General features: G+C 45.8%; 1 protein-coding gene and 1 pseudogene across 3 annotated transcripts in view; one reads left to right on the forward strand and one right to left on the reverse strand.

The window, feature by feature from the left end:
- Window positions 1-17,510, reverse strand: part of galnt2 (UDP-N-acetyl-alpha-D-galactosamine:polypeptide N-acetylgalactosaminyltransferase 2) — a 62,528-nt gene extending 45,018 nt beyond the window's left edge. For 2 of the 3 annotated variants that reach the window (XM_078399057.1, XM_078399056.1), the window contains exon 1: window positions 17,322-17,506. In XM_078399057.1, coding sequence (XP_078255183.1) covers window positions 17,322-17,417 — 96 coding nt within the window. In that variant the 5' untranslated portion in view covers window positions 17,418-17,506. Of the gene's footprint in view, window positions 1-17,321 lie in introns of all 3 variants that reach the window. The other variant, XM_078399058.1, reaches the window with a different exon arrangement.
- Window positions 3,982-4,092, forward strand: LOC144594127 (U2 spliceosomal RNA; annotated as a pseudogene).
- Window positions 17,511-23,875: the final 6,365 nt, after the last annotated feature.

A 23,875-nucleotide genomic window follows, 5' to 3' on the forward strand; every position in this document is an offset into this window, starting at 1 on the left:
TCAAGGGCCTGTTTCTGTGCTGTATGCATTTATTGCAGTTTTGAGGGCGGTTTGTGATTGTGAAAGAGTGAAAGGCACCAGTCACGCAGTTCTACGGTTTGTGCAAGTTAATTGGGAGAGTGATGTGTAATGGAAGCACAAGAGACCATAGATGCTGAAATCTTGAACATAAAACAACCTGCTGGAAGAACTCAGTGGATCAGGCAGCGTCTGTGAAGGAAATGGGCAGACAATGTTTCGGGGTGGGACTCTTCAGGCTGATGGACTAGAGCAGAAATAGTTAGTAAAAAAAAGGTGAGGGGAAGGGGTGAAGCAAGACCTGGTGATAATTGGATTGAAATGAGAGGGATTGACTGAGAGGGCATGTGGAGATCATAGCCAAGGTTAGAGGTGGAGAAGACAAAAGGGTGCAAATGGTGAACTCTGATAAGAAACAAAGGTGGGGAGAGAAATGTAGAACCAGAGGGGAGGATGGTCTGGGAATGGGATGGGAGATGCATAAAATGAGTTTGTTGAAACCTACATTCTATATAATTATATTTCATGCAAAATAAACTATTTGAGAACTTGGAATCTATTCTGTGCTACTTAAGTTCTTTATTTGCCCAAATTTGAAAAGATAAGTGAATAATCATGTCTGAGATTACAAGACCTATTATACTATTCAGTTTTTGGAATCACTAGGTCAACATTTATTGTTATCCTTAACTGCAGAGCATCTGAACTCACGCACCAGTAAGGATGGCAGATATTTTCTTCCATGTGCCATCAGTAGCTTTGTTGCTAATGCCTCATCATTGCTAAGAATTGTTGTTTTCCAGATTATTATCCAAATTTAAATTCCACAGCTGCCACAGTGGGTTTTGAATTTAAACCTGCGTTGTTTGTCCAGATCTCTTGGTGGCTTAACTGCAGTGTCATCACCATTCCCCACAAACTAGAAATTTTATTGTTAGTCACCATATAATAATATAATCTACACAAAAATACAGAAAGTCAGCAGTACAGAATATGCCAACTATTCCATCCAGCTAGTCTGAACCAAAATATCTTGTGAGCCAGAAATCTGAAATAAAAACAAAGCATTTAAAACGTTCTGCAGATCAAGCAACTTCCGTGCAGAGAAAGGGAGTGAGAGTTTCAAGTCAGTAACCATCAGTCAGAATGGTTTATGCTGGCCTATATACTATTTATGATTCAAACAAAGCCTCCACCCACTCTGCTTCTTATCACCTCATCTGCAAAACCTGTACTCTTGTCTTCATCCTGTGTTTATTTACCTTTACTAATCACACGCCATTCCTTATAGTAGCAAGTTCCACATTCTCACCCTTCTCTTGATAAAATAAACATCGATATAGATTTACTAATAATGAATTTTATATTTATCAGTTCTGTTTTGGACATCTTACAAGGAAATCTACCGCTGCCGACATCTGTATATCTTGCTGAATATGAGACAGCAAAGAGACTTCAAGCACACAGAGCTCTGGTTATGCATGAAGGTTCACTGAATGTGAACCTGAAAATAATAGTCAGTGTGGTCATGGGTGGGAGTGGTACAAGAGTGTGTGTCCCCGTGATCCATGTTCTTTTACAAATTGACATGATTTACCCAGCAAAGATGTTGAACGAAAATAAGTTAAATCTGTACTTGTCTTCAATTTGAGGATTCATTTAAAATGGGTAGCCAAAGAATCAACTGGACTGACCAGTTGTCAATGAAATTAAAATGCTGGACACAAGAAGAACAGATGTTATGTCCGGCGAGTTCTTCAACCAGTTGATCTACCATCACATTATAATCTCCTGCCCAAAACCTAATTTCGACAGGGATGATGCAGTTCTGTAGGTCCACAGACGTATGTCCAGTCACCACAACTTAATTTTGCATGTTGTCATATTTATGTTAACAGAAGAATAGAAATTATGAAATGATTAGGCGGTGCACAACAAAATAGTTCCTGAACTCTGATGCATTATTATCTGATATGCAAATTGATTTCTTGATTAACATCACTACTTTACATAAAATACAGGCTTCTTATTAAAGGAACATCAAATCTTAGTTTATTTAAATGTCTCTGTGCAAGAGAAAATTTCACCCTTTTGTTAGGTTACAAAGGAAAATGCACCTAAATTTATTGTAGCTGTAACACATGGGATAAATATTTAAAATGTAGCTTGATAAGTTCATAAGTTTATAATTGCTAGGAGCAGAATTAGACCGTTCGGCCCATCATTTCTATTCCGCCATTCATTCAATCATGGCTAATCTATCTTTCCCTCTCAACCCCATTTTCCAGTCTTCCCCCCCCCGTCTATGGCAATGAATTTCACAGATATGCCATCCTCTGACTAAAGAAGGGCCTAGTGTTTCAACAATTTGAAAAAAACTCTTGGCCAATTACCATATGAAAGTTTCTCATATGAAAGTTTCTCAGAGAAAGACACGAGGGTGTAGGTCAAAATGAATTAAAAAAAGGATGACAATTAGTAATGGGTTTATTTAAAGCAGATAAGAAATCCACCTTGTACCAAAATGTTAACATGTGCTAATGCTCCTTTCCACTTATCATTAATAATTCCTTCTGCTTGCAGAGGGAGATTAGGTGATAATACTGAAGGTTAATTTGAGGTGGAGCAGTCATGAGACCTTTTACAAAAATGTAAAACACTAAGAGATTTGAACATCAATATTTTTTTTCCTATTAACCTGTTCACAGAATGTTTCTGCCAATGCCAGTGTTCATTGCCTAAATGTCCCAGAACTGCAGGGGCAGTTAAAAGTCAGCCTTATTTTGGCGAGTGAACTCACCAATATCCAAGTCTAGGTAAGGAGGGCACATTTCCTTCCCTGGTAAACATAAGTGAGTCAAATGGGCGTTCACAATAGACAATAGACAATAGGTGCAGGAGGAGGCCATTTGGCCCTTCGAGCCAGCACGGCCATTCAATGTGATCATGGCTGATCATTCTCAATCAGTACCCCGTTCCTGCCTTCTCCCCATACCCCGACTCCGCTATCCTTAAGAGCTCAATCCAGCTCTCTCTTGAATGCATTCAGAGAATTGGCCTCCACTGCCTTCTGAGGCAGTGAATTCCACAGATTCACAACTCTCTGACTGAAAAAGTTTTTCCTCATCTCAGTTCTAAATGGCCTACCCCTTATTCTTAAACTGTGGCCCCTTGTTCTGGACTCCCCCAACATTGGGAACATGTTTCCTGCCTCTAACGTGTCCAACCCCTTAATAGTCTTATACGTTTCGATAAGATCTCCTCTCATCCTTCTAAATTCCAGTGTATACAAGCCTAGTCGCTCCAGTCTTTCAACATATGATAGTCCCACCATTCCAGAACAATCTAGAAGTTTTGTGCCGAGATAGGAATTACTCTAAATTTCAGATTTACTTATTCTTTTGTATTAAATTCTCCAGTTGCCATGTTAGGATTCAAACTTGTATATCTGGATCGCTGATCCATAATTCTGGCTGCTACCATTTGACCTAGGCTGAAGCAGAATAAACAAATTGATTATGTTTAGAAAGGAACTGCAGATGCTGGTTTATACCAAAGATAGACACAAAGTGCTGGAGTGACTCAGCAGGTCAGGAAGCATTTCTGGAGAAAAAGGATGGATGACGTTTCTGGTCGGGACCCTTCTTTATTGTTTTAACACACAAGCATTCCCATTCCTTCCTGCATCTAGAAAACTGATTTTCCATTGGTTTGGATTTGGTGAATGAAAACTTTCAGCCAAGTTTAACAAATTATTCTTGATAATGTAGATTCTGCTGGCTTTCAAACAGACTAAATGTGTGATTCACTCAAGTATGACACCATTTTGATATTGCACTAACATGTCAGTGTGGCTCTATAGGTGGTACTCTTGCTTTTGAGTCAGTGAATCACAACTTAAATTCTCACTTGAGAGACTTGAATGCAAAATTGAGGCTAACTCTCACAGTGCCAATAATGAGGATTGCTTCTCGGCCTTTTGGCTAAGATCAAGTGTAGTATCTGTTCTTGCACAACCTAATGTTCTTATAAGAACAGTATCAGGGCAGTATCTGTATTGAGGCGTGAATCATTGACGAGGAGCGGAGGTCAGGAGCACGAGGCTGGTTTAGGGGTGGATCCATGCTGGTTGGGTAACCAACCTAACACCCTTATCCAGGTGGGATGGCAGCAGCAAGTGGAGCTGGAGGGCAGGGTATCCGAAATACCCTGCGTGTATCGGTGAAGGACCTCAGGGAGGGGACCCCTTTCTCAAGGGACCTCTTCATCAAGAAGGTGCTGCTGGAGGCCTGTGGATTCAAGGCCAGGGACATCTTCTGCCTCCAGGACTTCCCAGGTAACGGATATTTCGACGTTACCTTCCAGAACCCGGCGGGATGGCAGAAGATGCTGCAGGACTTCCGTGAGAAGGGGGACGAAGCCCCGCTGTCGCTCCTGAAGGTGCAGCCGCTCTTCACCCTCCCCACCCAGAGGGAACGAATGATCATGGTGCACATGTTTAACCCACATGTGCCCGTCGTGGATGTCCTCACCTTCCTTGCGCGCTACGTCGAAGGGGCCGGGAACTGTGTGGACATAAAGGACTTGTTCGGGATCTGGACGAGCAAGAGGCAAGTGAAGGTGAAGCTGAGGGTGGACGGGAAGGGATTCATCATCCACCCTCCCTCGGTGTTCGCCATCGGAGGGAACCGGGGTTACACGACGTACGCAGGGCAGCCCAGGGTGTGCAGGAAATGCAACAAACCTGGGCACGTGGCGGCAGAATGCAGGACAGTCGTCTGCAGAAACTGCAAACTAGAAGGCCACGAGACAAGGGAATGTAAAGAAAGTAAGAGCTGCAACCTGTGTGGGGAGGCAGGCCACCTTTACAGGGCCTGCCCTAAAAGAGCTAGCATGTACGCACAGGCGATAAGAGGGGCCGCTGCCAGCACCCCCAGGGTGGACGAGACGCCTCCTACCACGGCAAAAGCCCAAAAAGGAAAGGAGAGCAGGGGCAATGACAGCGCGACCACCAGGAGCCCCCAACCGCAGGACAGAGCCCCCCAGGCCCCTGCCCACGAGGGCGAGTCGATGGAAGAGGGGGAACAGGAAAAGGAGGAAAGGAAGGTGGTACAGTCGAGGAAAACATTGAAGGCTGTGCGCACGGAGAAAAAGCCGGAGGGGGCAAGCAAGTCCCAAAAAAGAGCCCTCTCCCAGGACGAGGCCAGCAACCTCTCCGCGTCGGAGGATGAGACGACCGGGAGGAGCCGACAACGGAAGCAGAGGCAGAGGACGAAAACGGGGGAGGAGGAAGGCAAGAGGAAGAACGTGTCTGTTGCCCCCCAGCCCCAGGAGACTGGGAGCAGTGCCAATGGGCCACAGCTCCGGGAGACCGTGAGCGACACAACGGCAAACGGGCCACAGCTCCGGGAGACCGGGAGCGGCACAACGGCCAATAGGCCCCAGCTCCAGGAAACTGGGAGCAGTGCAGTGGCCAATGGGCCCCAGCTCCGGGAGACCGGGAGCAGTGCAGTGGCCAATGGGCCCCAGCTCCGGGAGACCGGGAGCAGTGCAGTGGCCAATGGGCGTGCGTCCGGTCTGGGGATCTTGCTGCGGGGAGGGGGCTTCACCATCACTGAGGTAAGGGAGGTGGTGGGGGGGCGTCTCTTGGTGGTGGATGTAATGTACCGTGGTTCTCCGCTCCGGCTGATTAATGTGTATGCCTCACCCAGGCGGAGCGAGCGGTTGGCCGTCCTCCAGCAGCTCCCACCGCTGCTGGCCACGTCAAGACCGCTCGTTCTGGCCGGTGACTTCAACTGCATCATCGATGCGGCTGGACGATCTGGCAGTGCCAACCACAGACTGGACGGCACCTCCAAACTCCTGGTGGAGACGGTCAAAGATGCAAAGCTGCGCGAGGCCTTCAGTGACCCTGCAGGCAGAGCCCAGCCGCGGTTCACCTGGTCAGGACCGAACGGTTCAGCCCAGTCCCGGATAGACTTCCTCTTCACATCGAGGGCCGTCACGGTCAGACACACCGACCTCGCGCCGGTGTTCTTCTCTGACCACTGCCTCCTTCAGGCCACCTGTCACCTACAGGAGGACCGGAAGGCGGGCAGAGGGACGTGGAAGTTAAACGTGGAGCTGTTGACCCCGGAGAACGTTGAGGAGCTAAAGAGGGACTACGCATGTTGGAGAACTGTGAGGCCCCTCTTTGACTCCCTGACACTCTGGTGGGAGGCAACAAAGGAGAACATCAAGAAGTTCTTCGTCTCCAAAGGTGTTCAGAGAGCAAGACAGGGTAAGAGGGAACTGTGTCAACTCCAGACAGATTTGCAGCAACTGCTCCTTCTGCAGAGGAGAGGGGTGGATGTGAGGGAGGAACTGAGAGAGTTGAAGGGCCGGCAAGCTCGGCTCTTTACCTCTGAATCCTCCAAGATCATCTTCCGGTCCAGGGTCCGCCATGTTGAGCAGGATGAGACGTGCTCACGTTACTTCTTCCATAAGGTTCACAGGGGGAGCTCTGTGATCAAAAGCCTTTGGGAGGAGGACGGCTCGGTAACATCCTCGCAGACAGACATGCTCAAGATCTGCAGATCCTTTTATAAGGATCTGTACGATGTAAAGACCACAGACAGCACCGCCTCCCAGAACTTCCTGTCCTCCATCACGGAAGTCTTGGACGACAGCAAGCGGGAGAGTCTGGACCAACCACTGACCCTGGAGGAGCTGACTGGCTCCATCCGTTCCTTTGACTCGAGTAAAACTCCCGGAGGCGATGGCTTACCGGCAGAGTTGTACTCGGCTCTGTGGGACTGGGTGGGCCCGGACCTGCTGGAAGTGTACAACGATATACTTCTAGCCGGCAGCATGTCAGACTCTATGAGGAAGGGCAGCATCACCCTGATCTACAAGCAGAAGGGGGAGATGAATGACTTAAGGAATTGGAGACCCATCACATTGTTGAATGTAGATTACAAGATCCTGTCTAAGGCCATCGCCAACCGGGTCAAGTCTGCTCTGGGACAGGTGATCCACCCGGACCAAACCTGTGCTGTACCTGGCAGGAAAATCTCAGACAGCCTGGTGCTGCTGAGAGATACCATTGCCTACGTGCAGGACAGACGGGTGGATGCCTGCCTGGTCAGCTTGGACCAGGAGAAGGCCTTCGACAGGATATCGCACACGTACATGAGGGACGTGCTCTCCAAAATGGGCTTTGGGGAGGGAATCAGGAAGTGGATACAACTGCTCTACTCCGATATCTGTAGTGCAGTCCAAATTAATGGGTGGGAATCAGACAGCTTCCCCGTCAGGTCTGGAGTCAGGCAGGGTTGCCCTCTCTCCCCTGTCTTGTTCGTCTGTTGCATTGAACCCTTTGCCGAATCCATCAGGAAGGATGCGAGCATAAGAGGAGTGACATTGCCAGGCAGTGGGGGCACTCAGGTCAAGGCCTCCCTGTACATGGACGATGTCGCCGTCTTCTGCTCGGATCCAGGGTCGGTCCGCAGACTGATCAGCGTCTGCGACCAGTTTGAGTTGGCCACGGGGGCCAGGGTAAACCGCAGGAAGAGCGAGGCCATGCTCTTTGGCAACTGGCCTGACCGATCTTCCATCCCCTTCACCATCAAGCCTGACTTCCTGAAGGTGCTGGGGATCTGGTTCGGGAAGGCTGAGGCATGTAACAAGAATTGGCTGGAGCGGATAGCCAAGGTGGGGAAGAAGCTGGAGCTGTGGAAGCAGCGCTCCCTCTCCATCACGGGGAAAAACCTGGTCATCAGGTGTGAGGTGCTCTCGGGGCTGCTGTACCTGGCGCAAGTGTGGCCCGTCCCTCCCTCCCACGCCAAGGGGATCACCTGGGCCGTCTTCCGCTTCATCTGGGGGTCGGCGATGGACCGGGTGCGACGAGCCACAATGCACAAGTCGGCAGACAACGGGGGTAAAAGCGTGCCCAACGTCGCCCTCATTCTGATGGCCACCTTCGTGTGTGGCTGCATCAGGCGGAGCATAGAGCCAAGGCACGTGGGCACCAAATGCCACTACCTGCTGAGGTTCTACCTGTCCCCGGTGTTGCGAAGGATGGGCCTGGCGCAGATGCCACGCAATGTGCCAGTCAGCTGGACATTGCCGAACCATCTGTCTTTTGTGGACAGGTTCTTCCGGACCAACACCTTTGACCACAAGTCCATCAGGCAGTGGTCAGCATGGAACGTCCTGCAGGCACTGCAGGGGAATGACTCCATGGATCCTGTGGCGTGGTTCCCAGAACAGACAGCCCAGCTTGTCTGGCAAAATGCCTCATCGCCAGAACTCACCAACAAGCACCAAGACCTGGCTTGGCTGGCGGTGAGGGGAGCCCTCCCAGTCAGATCCTTCCTGCACCGCCGGAACCTCACTACCAGCGCACGCTGCCCTCTGGACGGCTGCTACGGAGAGGAGACGGTGGCCCACCTCTTCAAAGAGTGTGGATTTGCCAAGAGAGTCTGGAGAGGTCTGCAGGGGTCCCTGTCACGATTCATTCCGAGCAGCTCCGTCACAGAGGACTCTGTGCTCTACGGACTGTTCCCAGGGACGCATTCTGAGACTGACATCGAGTGCTGCTGGAAGGTCATCAACTCAGTGAAAGACGCTCTTTGGTCTGCCCGATCCTTGTTGACCTCCCAGCGAAGCGAGCTGTCCGTCAAGGAATGTTGCCGACTGGCCCACTGCAGACTGCAGGAGTACGTGCTGAGGGACGCACTGAAGCTTGGTGCAGCCAACGCTAAGGCCCTGTGGGGGAGGACCACAGTCTAGGGTCCTTCCGCTGCTGGACATGGGGGGGGCAGGGTGTGGTGGAGAGAGACGCCCCTCCAAATAAGGGATACTGGGTAAATGTCTAAATGTAAGTAAATGTCTAAGTGAATGTCTGTACCAAATGTAACCTCCGGAAATGTCGGATGGGCTTGTTTAAGAATATGTTTTGTGAATGATATTTATTATTTGAATAAAGTATTTTTTGATATAAAAAAAAATAATTAAAAAAAATAATGAGGATTGCTGCATTGTCAAAGATGCACTCTTCCAAATAAGATATTAAATCAAATTTCAATCTGGTGTTGCAGGAGGATGCGAAGGATTCCATGGTACCATTCTAAGAAAATCAGAGTTCTCCCTGCAATCCTGCATGATATATAGCCAAGATCACTCAAACAGATTCAGTCCGATGAAGGGTCCTGACCTGAAGCCTCATCCATCAATTTCCTTCCACAAATGCTGCCTGACCCGCTGAGGTCCTCCGACAGTCTGCATTTTGCTCAAGATTCCAGCATCTGTGGTCTCTTGTGTCTCCAATCAAAGTATCTGGGCATTAACACATTGCTGTTTACCACATCTTGCTGTGGCTGAGGTTGGTTACACATTTGTTGCAACAGTAATCACACATCAACTGTACTTCATTTGACTCTACAGGTGCTTTAGAGATTATGTACTATATTTAATATATATCTGTGAGCTGGTTATTTCAGTCTTCCAGTCATTTGATTTAGGTGAGATAGCTGTATGTACTTGGTGGCTAGAGGCCACATCACAAATTCCCTGAACAGCATGGGAGTGGATAAGCCACAAATTAGTGCCTTTAAACAATTGTTTCTATTTAAATGCATGGAAAAGTTAATAAAAGAGACATTATTGTACATCTATGAGGGCTTATTTTAAGAAAATACAAATACACTAGAGCTGATAAAAATATTTTTAAGCACAAAAGGAATTTTTCTCAATTAAGTTGTGACATTCACTATGTGCACTAGATTACTGCACATCACCAGATTGAAAACTGTTTTTAAATGGTCAGCAGTTAAATAATAGCAACAAAGATCAGCACATGAATCCTTCCACTGTAATGAGCATAATGTTTAAGAAGTGACATTCAGCTGCAAGAGCTCAAACAAACCCATGCAGTCATGCAAACACTTCTGCCAAATGGACACAAATCAAGGACCAGAGATGTTTAAATGATTGCATTATTTTTTTACTGGAGTTTCCCCATGTTAATAGTTATTTCAAATTAAAGGAGAGACGGAGTGCTTGACCAACTTTCTCACTGCAATACATGCATACCTGCATATGTGGGTCAAAGCAATATTTTCTAGCTATGTCTCAGTGGCTATAGCTCTGAATGAACATTATGGGTTTGAATAATTTAGGATGCTAATCACAATGCAGTACAGTGGGAATGCTGCAATGTTGGAAGACCCAGAGGTTTGAAATACTGAATGTGATCATGGAAATGTCAGAATTGTTCTGGGGCAGAATTGTTCTGGGGCTTAACCCATCAAGTCTATTCGAACTCCAACATAGAAACCCCATTTCCCCATGTCCTGCACATTACATTCACTCAAATATCTACCAAATCCCATTTGAAAGCAAAAATTAATCGTTTCCACCATTCCTACATGTAGTGATTTTCAGTTCATAAATATTCTTTGCATAAAAAGTATTTTCCCCAATTCTGTCTGCACCTTTTGCCCAAATGTTAAACTTAGGCTGCATGTGCACATTGAATGCTGAGATTCCAATGATATATCAATTGACAAATACATGATTGCCCTTTGAGAGTCGTGAGCCATGAAAGATACTGTGTATAATTAAATCTTTCTGTGGTTCCTTTTACAATTAAAATATTGTTCAATATCAATCAGTGCTAATCACTTTTCTTTTTAAAGCATAGTATTGTTAATTTTCACCCATTACAATGAAACATTCACTTGCATTCAATGTTTCAATGTTTTTTTTATTGTCACGTGTACCAAAGGTACAGTGAAATACTTTTTTGCAGAAATATAAAGACAATCGCCGATTAAGTACCCTATGCATAGAAACAGACCCGAGTCCACATACAAGTCACCAGATTTTGGCACCATTTTACACAGTGCAAGCTGCAGCTGGCCATAAAGGCCCGTTGCATTTGATTCGCCAGTGAGCTGTCCTTCTCCTCTCCGGGTCTTCAGCCTTCGTGCCCTGGGGGACGCCCCCCGCAGGTTAGACCCGGTTCTCCTACCAGCCCTATGTCCAGCGCCTGCCGGTATCACCGACTCTGCATTCTGTTGGTGCTCTCACCCATGATACAAACAGTTTCTAGCCCCATGATAGGATGAGGGCCATGTTGCTGGACGAATAACCAGATAACTTAAATTAAACATTTGAGAAGATTAATTTGAAAATAAAAGTCTAGACATCACGCAAACACCCTAGGTATCCAATTGGTTCAATAGACAATAGGTGCAGGAGGAGGCCATTCGGCCCTTCGAGCCAGCACCGCCATTCAATGTGATCATGGCTGATCATTCTCAATCAGTACCCCTTTCCTGCCTTCTCTCCATACCCCCTGACTCCGCTATCCTCAAGAGGTCTATCCAGCTCTCTCTTGAATGCATTCAGAGAATTGGCCTCCACTGCCTTCTGAGGCAGAGAATTCCACAGATTCACAACTCTCTGACGGAAAAATCCTTCATGATAATTCTTAACAACAGTGCCCCGCAAGGATGTGTTCTTGGCCTCTTACTATTTTCCACCAGCACTCACAACTGTGCAGCCAAATTCGGCTCTAACAGCATTTACAAGTTTGCAGATTACACCACTGTAGTGGGCCGGATCGTGAAAGGTAATGACACGGAACTCAGGAAGGAGAAAGAGAGCTTAATAACTTGGTGTTAAGGCAACAAACTATCCTTCAAAGATTTATACAAAATGCTGGAGTAACTCAGCAGGTCAGGCAGTATCTCTGGAGAAAATGGTTGGGTCCCTTCTTCAGACTGATTGTTGGTGGGGGGGGGGGGGGATGAGAGCAAGAAAAGACCAGGAGAAGCCCGAGGTCATTTGTTGCCAGCCCTGGTTTGTCCGAATCTTTTCTTGCTTCCATTTCCCCCCCTCCAAACTCAGTCTGATAGAGGATCCCGACCCGCAACTTCACCTATCCATTTTCTCCAGCGATGCTGTCTGACCCACAGTTACTCCAGTTTTTCATGCCTATCTTTGGCATAAACCAGCATCTATAGTTCCACATCTACATAACCACTCCTACAGTGTCAACAAAATGAAGGAGCTAGTTATTAACTTCAGGAGGTGATGTTGTGTACAAGTCTAAATCAGCATTACTGGTGCCAAAGTGGAAATGACCAAGAACATCACGTTCCTAAGTATCACCAGTAATTTGACCTGGACCAACCACATTGAAGTTACGGCCAAATAACCTCAATGCCTTTACTTCCTCAGATGAATAACAAAGTTTGGCATGTTTCTAATGACTTACCAACTTCTACAGATACATCACAGAAAGCATTCTATTGGAATGCATCACAGCTCAGTTTGGCAACCGTTCTGCCCAAGACCACAAGAAATTGTAGAGAGTTGTAGAGTCAAACAAACCAGCATTCTCCATCACACAAACTGACCTCTTCCCCATCGACTCCAATTTACACTTTATACTGCCGAAGGAAACCAGCCAACATAATCGCAGACCATCTTTACTCTCTTCTTTCCATTTCCTCTTCTTCCCTCTCCCATTGGTACAAGATACAAAAGCTTGAAAGCTCATATCACTAGATTCAGGAACAACATCTTCCCCACTGTCATCAGACTACTGACGGGTCCCCTCATAAGGTAGGGTGTCATTTCAATCATCCAACCTACCTCGTTGCAGACCTGCATTTTTTTCTTAATTGCACTTTTTCTGTAACACTATTCTGCACTTTGTTACTTTCCTTTTTGCACTCCCTGTTGTACTTGTTTATGACTTTTTTGTACTCACATGTAGTCTGATTTGACTTGATAGCATGCAAACAAAGCTTTTCACTGTATCTCAGTATACATGGCAATATTAAACCGACACCAATGTTTTCCTTTCCCAATCCCACACCAAGGTGGTTACCTATTAATCTTGAGATCAACTAAGCCACATCATATAACTACAGAATCACACATATTGTTGTGCTGCCATGGTAACTAGGGATGGGCATTGCAGCTACACCCACAATGTGAGTGTCATGATTAAAAGAAAGGTTTGTGATTCCAGGAAAGAAGACATTGGATTTGGATCCAGCACCTATTTAACCTTGGACGCATACTCAAAGCCGCACTAGCACAATATGTGGAAGTAATTTTAATACACTTTAGCCAATGCATACCATTTCATTTTGTCTTTGGAGAAGGCCATTATATGTCCCTTTGGTACCAATGATCTACGACAAGCATGAGAAACAAACAGACGGGTCATAAGTTGTAACACATTCATTTTACAATACACCTTGTCGCAGAGCCCACAAAATCGTACGTGATCACAGTGTAAAATAAGAAACTGCCCAATGCAGACAAAGAAAAAAGAAAACACTGCAGAGAGTAGAAATATGAAATAAAGCAGAACATGCTGAAAACACTCAACAGGTCTGGTAGCATTTGTGAGATGAAAAACAGAGTTAAGGAAAGGAACATTATAAGGCCTCAGGACATCTCAAAGTGCAGTCATTGTTGTAATCCAGCAAACAGTAGCCAATTTGTGTACAGCAAATGTTCAACAATTAACAATATGGTTATGATCACATCATCTACATTAATAATACTGACTGCAGGATAAACACCAATCACATTACTCTGGATATCCCCTCTTCTGTAGGATCTTTAGCATCCACCTGTGAATAAATGGGCTTCACTTTCACACGTTTATATGAAGGGTAGTACATCCGGCATTACAACACTCCTTGAAACTGCACAATAGTGTGCACAAGTCTTCATCAAGATGGAAATAGAACAAATGGGAAAACAAAGGCAAGGATAATTTACATATTTCCTTTCCCTTTGCCCTGTAAGGCTAGGACCCAGAATGTAAATAATCCTCCAGTTTAAATTCCATTTGGAATATTTTGGAGGACCAAGAACCAAGAAAAACTAGATTTACAGGTTCCACGTAATAAAATTCTAAGCTTGTATTTTTAGTTTTAGACAGATCACTTATATCAGCAGCATTCACCTTGAAAGAGTTGAAGTGCGTGGAGGTGAAGGGTGTAAGTTTTAGTTTGGATTCTTTCAGTGCCACTGGAATTGTGCCCAATCTCTAACCTATTGACAAACCCAGAAATTACATTGTTGGAAGCAGATTCCTTCTTCTGGCTGTCAGCGAGGTAAGGCAGCAGAACAAAAAATGAATTGAAATTTGTGGTTATGGGCTCCCATTAAACTGTCTCTCCCTTTTTCAGTTTAATAAATATAATTACTCTGCAAAAACTAATACAGTATACCATATCCATACAAATCTGCACTGCGCAATCAATCTATCTGCAATCAAAGATCAAATTCTAACCAGTTTAATCCTGCTTCACTGAACTATTTTCCTCATCCCCATCAACCTCAACCTTGACCCCACCGCCATCATTAAATATCAGCCACAGTTATTAACGTTTATTTAGTAGCTTTAGCAAAGTAAAAATGCTTTTTGTCACTTCATGGGAGCATAAGCAGACAATACAAAAACAAGTCATGGACAGAAATTTGGGTGGGTGACTGAAAGTTATATCACAGAGGATCAATTTACATAAAATATTCAGAAACAGCATCACATCCAACTGGTTTAACCAGACTTTGTGCTTTACAAGATCCTCCACCCAATTTTCTTCATCGCATCCTGGAAGCCTATCCTGCAATTGCTTTCTTCCGTATGTACTTATTCTCCCCTTAAATAAATCTACATAATCTGCCTCAAACACTCGCTGTGGTTGCGGGTTCGCCATTCTCACCAAATCCTAATTGAAAAGATAGGTTTCTTTATTGGACTGCAAATTTTCATGTTTATGGTCTGCGATACAAATTGTAGCAGTGGACTTAAAGGAGGACAAAGGAATGGAGAGGATAAAAAGGAGGGGATTCTGTAAATTCAAATACAAACCAAGGCACTTGATAAAGCACAAGGGTCAGTCTTAACTGAATGCACAAATACAAATAGAGCTTTGTAATAATTCACTTGTAGCTTATAATATTGCTCTGTTGACCAAAGTGATACAAATCATTCCCAGTTTCACATCAGAATTAGAAACAATGCCTAAATTGATAAAAATGGAATTTTATTTAATTTGTATACACATTAGGGTTTAAAACGAGTGGGAAGGAACTGCAGATTCTGGTTTACACCGCAGATAGACACAAAATGCTGGAGTAACTCAGCGGGAAGACCCTTCTTCTGAACCCAACCCAAAACATCACCCATTCGTTCTCTCCAGAGATGCTGCCTGCCCTGCTGAGTTACTCCAGCATTTTGTGTCTATCTTAGGGTTTAAAATGAATCAGTTAGATTTTAGCATCATTGAACTAAATCTACAGATATGTATAATTATGAGGGCTGCAACACAGGAGAAACATTTCCCTACATATATACTGTTAAGCCCCTTGATTTAGTACATTTCAATGAAATAACCTCTCATTCCACCAAAATCTAGAGTGAAAAAGCAGGGACTGATTAATCTCTTCTCAAAAGACAAACCACATCCCTGCCATCCCAACCCAAGAAGAAATCTGGTGAATCTTTGCTGTATTACCTTTATCACAACCAGATCCCTCCTTAGGTATAGGGACCGGACATATGCATAGCACAGACTAATCAAGGCCCTATATAATTAGAGCAAGATGTCTCTACTCTTTTATTCAAATCCTCTTGCAATAAAGGCCAGCATGTGACTTCCTAATTGCTTCATATACCTCCATGTTGACCTTTAGTAAGGTTCCACTGGCACCAATATCTTTCAGTTGCTCACCATTTCTACAAAAGTGGAGTATTCACAAGTTCCCACATTACATACCATCGCCATGTCCTTACTCATTCAATTTGTGTATCAATATCTTCTTGGAACCCCTCACAACTTATACTGTTTACCGGATTTGTATCATCAGCAAATAGATATATTACGCATGGTTCTCTCATACAAATTACTAATACAGAGACTCTAAACAGCCGAGACCCCAGCTCCGAACCCTCTACTACCTGACTAGTTACGCTCCCAACCTGAAAGTGTGCCATTTATTACTCTGGTTAACAGACTAAATAATCCTCATGCCATGCCAATTCCATGTGCTCAAATGTTGTGTAATAACTTCTTGTGTGGCATCATATGGAAGGCTTTCTAAAAATCTAAATACACTAAACCCACTGGTAGCCCCTTAGATTCAGATGTGAATAATAGTGAAAATATAAAAAAATGGAAAGGCCAAGCATCAGCTACCTGCCCCACCTGTAGAAGAGTCTGTGATTCCCAAATCGGATCATTAGCCAACTGAGCCAACAAAACAGTGTGCAAATATTTTAGTCCCGATCCCAAGGGACTGTCTGAGATGGATGAATGATCCAGTGTCTGTGTGGCTCCTTCAGTGTCTGCAAGTTCCAGTGCCCGTGAGAGTAATCCAGTATGTGTGTGTGATCCAGTGCCTGTACATTCCAGTGTATGTGAGATTGATCCAGTGTCTTTATGACTGATCCAGTGCCTGCACATTCGTCTGTGAGACTGATCCAGTGCGGTGAGACTGAGCCAGTGTCAGCAGGTTTCAGTGTCTGCGAGTCTGATCCGGTGTCTGTGTGAGTGATCCAGTGCTGCACATTCGAGTGCCAACATGACTGATCCAGTCTCTATGAGCCCAATCTAGTGCCCGTGTGGTTTATCCACTGTCTGTGAGACTGATCCGCTATCTGTTTGCCTGATCCAGTGTCCATGTGCATGATCCTGTGTCAGTATGGCAGTCTGTGAGACTGATCAACTGTGAGACTGATCCTCTGTGTGGCTGATTCACTACCCGTGTACCTGATCCACAATCTGTGTGCCTGGTCCACTATCCGTGTGGCTGATCCACTATCCGTGTGCCTGCTCCAGTGTCTGTGTGCCTGATCCACTATCCGTGTGCCTGATCCACAATCTGTGTGCCTGATCCACTATCCGTGTGCCTGCTCCAGTGTCTGTGTGCCTGGTCCACTACCCGTGTGCCTGCTCCAGTGTCTGTGTGCCTGGTCCACTACCCGTGTGGCTGATCCAGTGGTGTCCGACTGATCCAGACGCTACATGAATGAACGAGCGTCCGTCCGCCTGGGTGTTCCGGTTAATGTTTGCCTGTGCTCTCCAGTCCCTGGACGTGTCGGCGAGTGCCCATGTGCCTGTCAGTGCTCGCCGGGGCCGGGGGGCCGGTGTCCGGGGACGGATCCCGAGGCTCGCCGCCTTCCCCGAGCAGGCTGGGAGCCGAGGCCCAGCACACAACCAGCGGGTCGGCTCTTTCTTCAAGCCGAGAGAGAGAGAGAGAATAATAATAATAATAATCCTCACCTTCCGGCTCGTCCCGTTGCCCAGATAAATGTAATAGGCGATCCCCAGCACCCAGAGAAGGGCGAAGCACAGGAGGATTCTCGACTTTCTTCGCATAGTTCCGAGCGGGATGGGAATGAGGAGAGTGAGGCGAGGGAGCAGGCCGAGTCGGCACTGGCGACGAAACGACGCTCAGCATCCATCAGCGAGGAGCCGCGCAACTGGCGCCTGGGCGAAGGTCAGGGGGTAAAGGGTACGTCGCGCCGGCAGGGCAGCGAAGGACGAGGGGGCACAACGACCGAGCGAGCGCGCGACCGCGCGAGCACTCAGCCGGCTGCAAGCACCAAACTTACAAAATAAGCACCAACATCATTTTGCACTGGCTATAATAACAAGGAAGTTAATTCGACACTACGTGTAAACTTCAAGCAATTACCCTTTTGCGCATAAATATTGGGATAATTTCGCACTGCATGACAAAAACTTAATTTTCCAGATAATTACGCATCGTGTTTAATATCAACTTGTATTATAATGCACGTTGAAAACAATTCCGAACTGCATAAATTAAGAGCGCTGCTGTATGCATTTCATTGAATGGAGACGCTACATTTCATTGTAGTAAAGATAATTAGACATTCCGTAATATCAATAATAATTCTACAATTCAACATTACCTATAATAATTCAACATTACCTACAATAATGAATAAACTAGTTTACATTGTAAGTATTTTACATTTGAGATAGATACAATAGAAAAATACAATATATAAATAATTTTACACTTATATTAACAATTCTGAATGGCAAAATAACGAATTTAATTCCCTGATGTAACTGATAATTCTGCTTAGCATATTGTAATCTCGAATTAAAGATAAATTGTGTCAACTAAGGTTGGTCCAGCATTGAATATAATTTATCTATATGATAGTTTATAGCCCACTCCCATGGACTGAAAAAACAATTTTAAATCTTATATAATAATGAAGATAAAGCTACATTATATATAATAAAATGTAATTGTATATATCGCAGATTATAACAATAATTCTGTGTCGTATGGAATGTTAATTCTTGATGGAATTAAATGAATCTATTCACATTGCATATGATCATGAAGAAAGTGTTTTGCATTTCAAGTAAAGGAGCTTGACTTTTATAATGAGGAAATTAAATGGCTAGATGCAACCACAATGGCAAGCTCCTCGTGGAATACAGCCAGAACTATTCCAGTTATAGTGAGGTATTACTGCTTAAAAAATGGATGCTGAAATGATATAGGGGAGGGAGAGGAGAACAGTGGTGGAAGGGTATCAAAGGATCTGTAAAGGCTGATGAAGAACAGCATCTTCATGGTTCTGTTTTTTACAAAGAGGGGGGCAGATCCTTCAGAACTCCAGGCAGCTTCCCACGCAAGGGTTTGCCAGGGTGCCCATCATAGTAGTGCATTAATAATTCTCCAGGTCTGTTCTGCCCATTCCCATGGACTGAGGTGAAAATGGGATGAAGTCAACTCTCCTTGCCTATGCAGCTTCGGTGGTCTTCCTATTGCAGCAATGAACAGCATCTGTTAGGGATGAAAAGGATCAACAGCATCTGCCTGGAATAATCCTGAGGCTAAGAAGTTGACGGTAACTCTGACATCCATGGACAAACAAAACCGGGCACATCTGTGAACGTGTATTTGAGATTGCAGAACATTGCAGATATCTGTGAGGACAAGAGATTAGCTGGTCCTTTAAATCACACGAGTTCAGATCAGTGATCTGGAATGTCAAACTTGGGAGGAGTATTGGGTTTTTCACCATTGTCCATATAATCTTGGAAAGCTTTACAACAGACAAAAAGGTCTGGGGAGAATAAAAATCTCACCAAAAGAAAGAGTTCAATGTTGTGAAAGGGACCAGGGTTTGTGCACAATCGTGCTGTCTACTGAGTTTTCACAGCACCATACCAAGTTTTCCTTGGGGCTTCTATGTTGATGCGAGAGTGGCAATGGAGTTTTAGTTGCTGATTTTTTTTTAAACATAAAGGACAATTTGGATAGAACAATGGCATTTGAAATTTAATACAAAATACACCAATAATATTATATTTATAATAGGTTCATCAGGATCTCATCCCAAAGTGCAAAATAGATTTTTTTTTAAACAAAGCTTCAAATGGGATCAATAAACTCAGAATCTGCCTTGGTGATTTTCATTGAAAGATAAATATGGGCCAGGTGCATTAGTTGGACAGCACAAAGGCAGCAGTTCAATCAGGACCTTGGGAGCTGTGTGAAATTTCCACATTCTCTAGTAATTAATTGGATACTATAAATGATCCCAGTGGGGAAGTGGCAAAGGGATCAAAGGTGTGCTGTTATGCACGTGAGAATGCATGTGAGAGTGTGACAGGCTTCGGGGAAACAAGATGCAGGGAATAGCATTGTTCTACTGAACTAGAGAGCCGGCAGGAACTTGATGGGCTGAATGTCCTCCTTTTGCAGCATAATAAGTAAATAAATGTATCTTGATTGTATGTCCACCCGAGTGTATTATGAACTTTGATTTAATTTGCCAACAATGGTTCCATATGATATGTCAGCCAAATTATGTGCTTCTCTAGAGCATGCTCTAGCAACTCAAGCAGGGGCATTTTACCATTGTCCAGCATTTGACACTCAAGCAAGTAAGAATATTATTTTACTATTCAATAGATTCAGATGGTATAATCTGATCTCAGTTCACTGACACTTTTTCAAGTTATTGTGACTTTTAATGTATATTAAAACAGTTTCTGTTCTCTGTCAAATTGTGGATGCTTGCCAATCTATTAAAAAGGTTTATTTGATTATGATTCATTCAGATGGAGTCTCTGGTGCATGAAATCTCCAATGCAGTTTTAATGTATGTCCAATATTTTAATTATTAGCTACTTATTAGAATTCCAGCTATAATTAATTGCATCTGATTGGATAATAAAAAATTTATGGACAGTTATTGCATGAATGATTTCAATGCATATATTCAGATTTGCATATTTTCATCCTTTTCCCTTTGAGAGTGGGGAAGATTCCAACAAGGGGACATAGCTTCAGAATTGAGGGACAAAGGTTTAGGGGTAACATGAGGGGGAACTTCTTTACTCAGAGGGTTGTGGCTGTATGGAATGGGCTTCCGGTGGAAGTGGTGGAGGCTGGCTCGATTTTATTATTTAAGAGTAAATTGGATAGGTATATGGATAGGAGGGGATTGGAGGGTTATGGTCTGAGTGCAGGTAGATGAGACTAGGTCAGGGAGAATGGTCGGCGTGGACTGGTAGGGCCGGACAGGCCTGTTTCCATGCTGTAGTTGTTATATGTTGTTATATGTTATGATGAGTCTGCTAAAGCAGGCTGTGTAAGTGTGCAGTAGATATTTTCTACTAAAATTCATGCATGTAGCTAAAATGGTATCACTTAACTAATTCAGAACTACTTATTATGATTAGCACCCAAACTGATCGTCAGTGATCAAGTTATTGGGTGGTAAGTCCTACTTCTACCTCCTTGCTGACAAGTGAGAGGAGACTGATCAGATTGTCGTTAGTTGGAAAGTATTTTTTCGGCAGATTATTTATGGGCAACTTTCTGCATTATTGGATGGATGTCACTGTTGTAGTTGTACTAGGATATTTTGGTTAGAGGCCTATCCTGCTCTAGATGACATTGTAGCGACCATAGAGAATGGTCCAGGTCGTCGAACCCTCGGATTGGCCAGCGAGGTCACGTGGGAACGCGACCATGGGGATTGGTCCAGGGAGCGACATCGCTGATTGGCCAGCGATGTCATGTGCGCGTTTGGCGCCCGATTTAGCCAGTTCGGCGAAGTCTTCGAAGAAGACAGTAAGTTTTTGATGGTTGTCCTTTACCTTGTTGTTTAACTCTGTATTCGAATATTGCGGCTGCAATAAACTTCTTCTACAACCAACAAGTTTCGGACTCGCCATATTGGTGACCCCGACGTGATCTGGACGATCACCGAATAAACAGGAACCCGACGCCTCGTTGACGATGACCGCGCCGGGCACACCGGAGTCAAGCGCGGCAAGCGTTCATCTTCCGTTATTTTGGACGCACGCACCGCAAGCTTGGTTTATCCACACCGAAGCTCAATTTCATATAAAGAAGGTGTCGGACGAATCCACGATGTACTACTACCTCGTCAGCGCCCTATCGCCGGACACAACCAAGCGCGTGATGCGGTTCATCGTGGATCCACCTGCGGAAAACAAGTACAAGGCCATGAAGAAAGTATTACTGCGAATCTTCGGGTTTAATAAGCATGGTGGTGCGGCAAGACTTCTGCATCTACCGGATCTTGGAGATCAACTGCCTTCCGTCCTCATGTCCGAAATGATGATGCTAGCCGGTGAGCATAAGGACTGCCCTATGTTCGAACAGGCATTCCGCGAGAAACTTCCCGAGGATGTCCGACTGCTGCTCACGGATTGTTCTTTTAAGGACCCCGAAGCATATGCAGCGAAAGCGGACGCGCTCATAGCGGCAAAAAACAAGGCAAGTGGTTCGATCAACAAGGTCTCGACATCAGTGACCACGCCACAGCGACGGCAAGATGGCGCCACATCTCCCGCCAATTCTCCGAAAGCCCGCCAAAAAGATCCGCACAAGCGCGGCTGGTGCTATTATCACCTACGATGGGGTAACGAATCCCGCAACTGCCGTTTGCCTTGTACCTTCGCGGGAAATGCCTCGGCCGATCGTACATAGGGGCAGTTACGATTGGCCAGAACCGGCGCCTCTATGTCCATGATCGATTCACGGACACAGAATTTTTGGTAGACACGGGAGCCATCGTCAGCATAGTGCCGCCGACCGACCTCGAAACCAGATCGGGTAAGACAGGTCCCACCCTCATCGCGGTTAATGGCAGCCCAATTCGCACTTTCGGTACACGGAAGATGTCCCTTGTGTTAGGCCTCCGCACGTACGAATGGCCATTCATCATAGCCGACGTCAAACAAGCGATCCTGGGCGCAGATTTTCTCTGGGCTTTTTCACTGGTTCCTGATGTCCGCGGTAACGACCTCCGACCCTCCGCCGAAGATGAGCACGTCGCTCCGACAATCGCCTCCTCGCCCAGCCCTACTGTCCAGGCCGTCGTCGCGGCCCCCGACTCGTATGCTGCGATTCTGGCAGAGTTTCCAGAGCTGCTCATCCAACGTTTTGACACGCCTTCGGCCAAGCACGGCGTGGTCCATCACATCCGCACCGAAGGCCCTCCCGTTTTCGCTCGGGCCAGGAGACTACCGCCAGACAAACTGGTGGTGGCACGGGCGGAGTTCAGGAAAATGGAGGAAATGGGAATTGTCCGTCAGTCTGACAGCCCGTGGGCCTCGCCGTTACATATGGTCTCCAAGGCATCTGGGGGGTGGAGACCATGTGGCGATTATCGGCGTCTCAATGCTGTCACCACGGCTGATCGCTACCCCATACCGCACCTACAGGATTTTTCATCTGGGGTGGAAGGAGCGGTGGTGTTTTCCAAAATCGATTTGGTGCGAGGATACCATCAGATTCCGGTGCGACCGGAGGACATACAGAAAACTGCAACAATTACTCCGTTCGGGTTGTTTGAATGGTTGCGTATGCCTTTCGGTTTAAAGAACGCGGCACAGGCTTTCCAGCGACTGATGGACCGCGTGGGCCGGGGTTTACCCTTTTTGTTTATTTATTTAGACGACATCCTGGTCGCCAGCCCCTCAGTGCAGGAACACCAGGCCCATTTGCGGACCGTGTTCCAGCGGCTCCAAGACCACGGGCTCATTATCCAACCCTCCAAATGTCAATTCGGCCTTCCTGCTCTTGATTTCCTAGGGCACAGAATTACCCCTGCCGGCGCCTCCCCTTTGCCCGAGAAGGTGGAGGCTATCCGGGCATTTCCCAGGCCCACCACAGTAGAAGGGCTACAGGAGTTCGTAGGCATGGTTAATTTCTACCATAGGTTCGTTCCGGCAGCTGCGCGAGTCATGCGCCCACTTTTCCAATGCCTTGCAGGGAATCCGGTAGAGTTGATATGGTCCCCGACCGCAGAGTCGGCTTTTACAGCAGCTAAGGCAGCCTTGGCAGACGCCACCATGTTGGTCCATCCGAGCCCCTCCGCCCCCACGGCCCTGACGGTTGACGCCTCTGACGTGGCGGTGGGCGGGGTTCTGGAGCAGCAGGTCGGTGGCCGTTGGCAGCCTTTAGCGTTTTTCAGCCGGCAACTAAATTCGGCCGAGCTGAAGTATAGCGCATTTGACCGAGAGCTTCTGGCTCTCTATTTAGCTGTTCGTCATTTCAGGTACTTCCTCGAGGGCCGCCCATTTGTGGCCTTTACGGACCACAAACCATTAACATTTGCTTTTTTGAAATTGTCTGACCCATGGTCGGCCCGCCAGCAGCGGCACCTGACTGCTATCTCCGAATTTACCACCGATGTCCGTCATGTCGCGGGTAAGCTTAATGCCGTTGCTGACGCCCTGTCTAGACCTGCTTTTTCCCCTATTTCGGCGGTGGACTGCGAAGTGGATCCCCAGGAGCTTGC

The sequence above is a fragment of the Rhinoraja longicauda genome, chromosome 5 (genome assembly GCF_053455715.1).
Source record: "Rhinoraja longicauda isolate Sanriku21f chromosome 5, sRhiLon1.1, whole genome shotgun sequence".
Taxonomy (NCBI): Eukaryota; Metazoa; Chordata; class Chondrichthyes; order Rajiformes; family Arhynchobatidae; genus Rhinoraja; species Rhinoraja longicauda.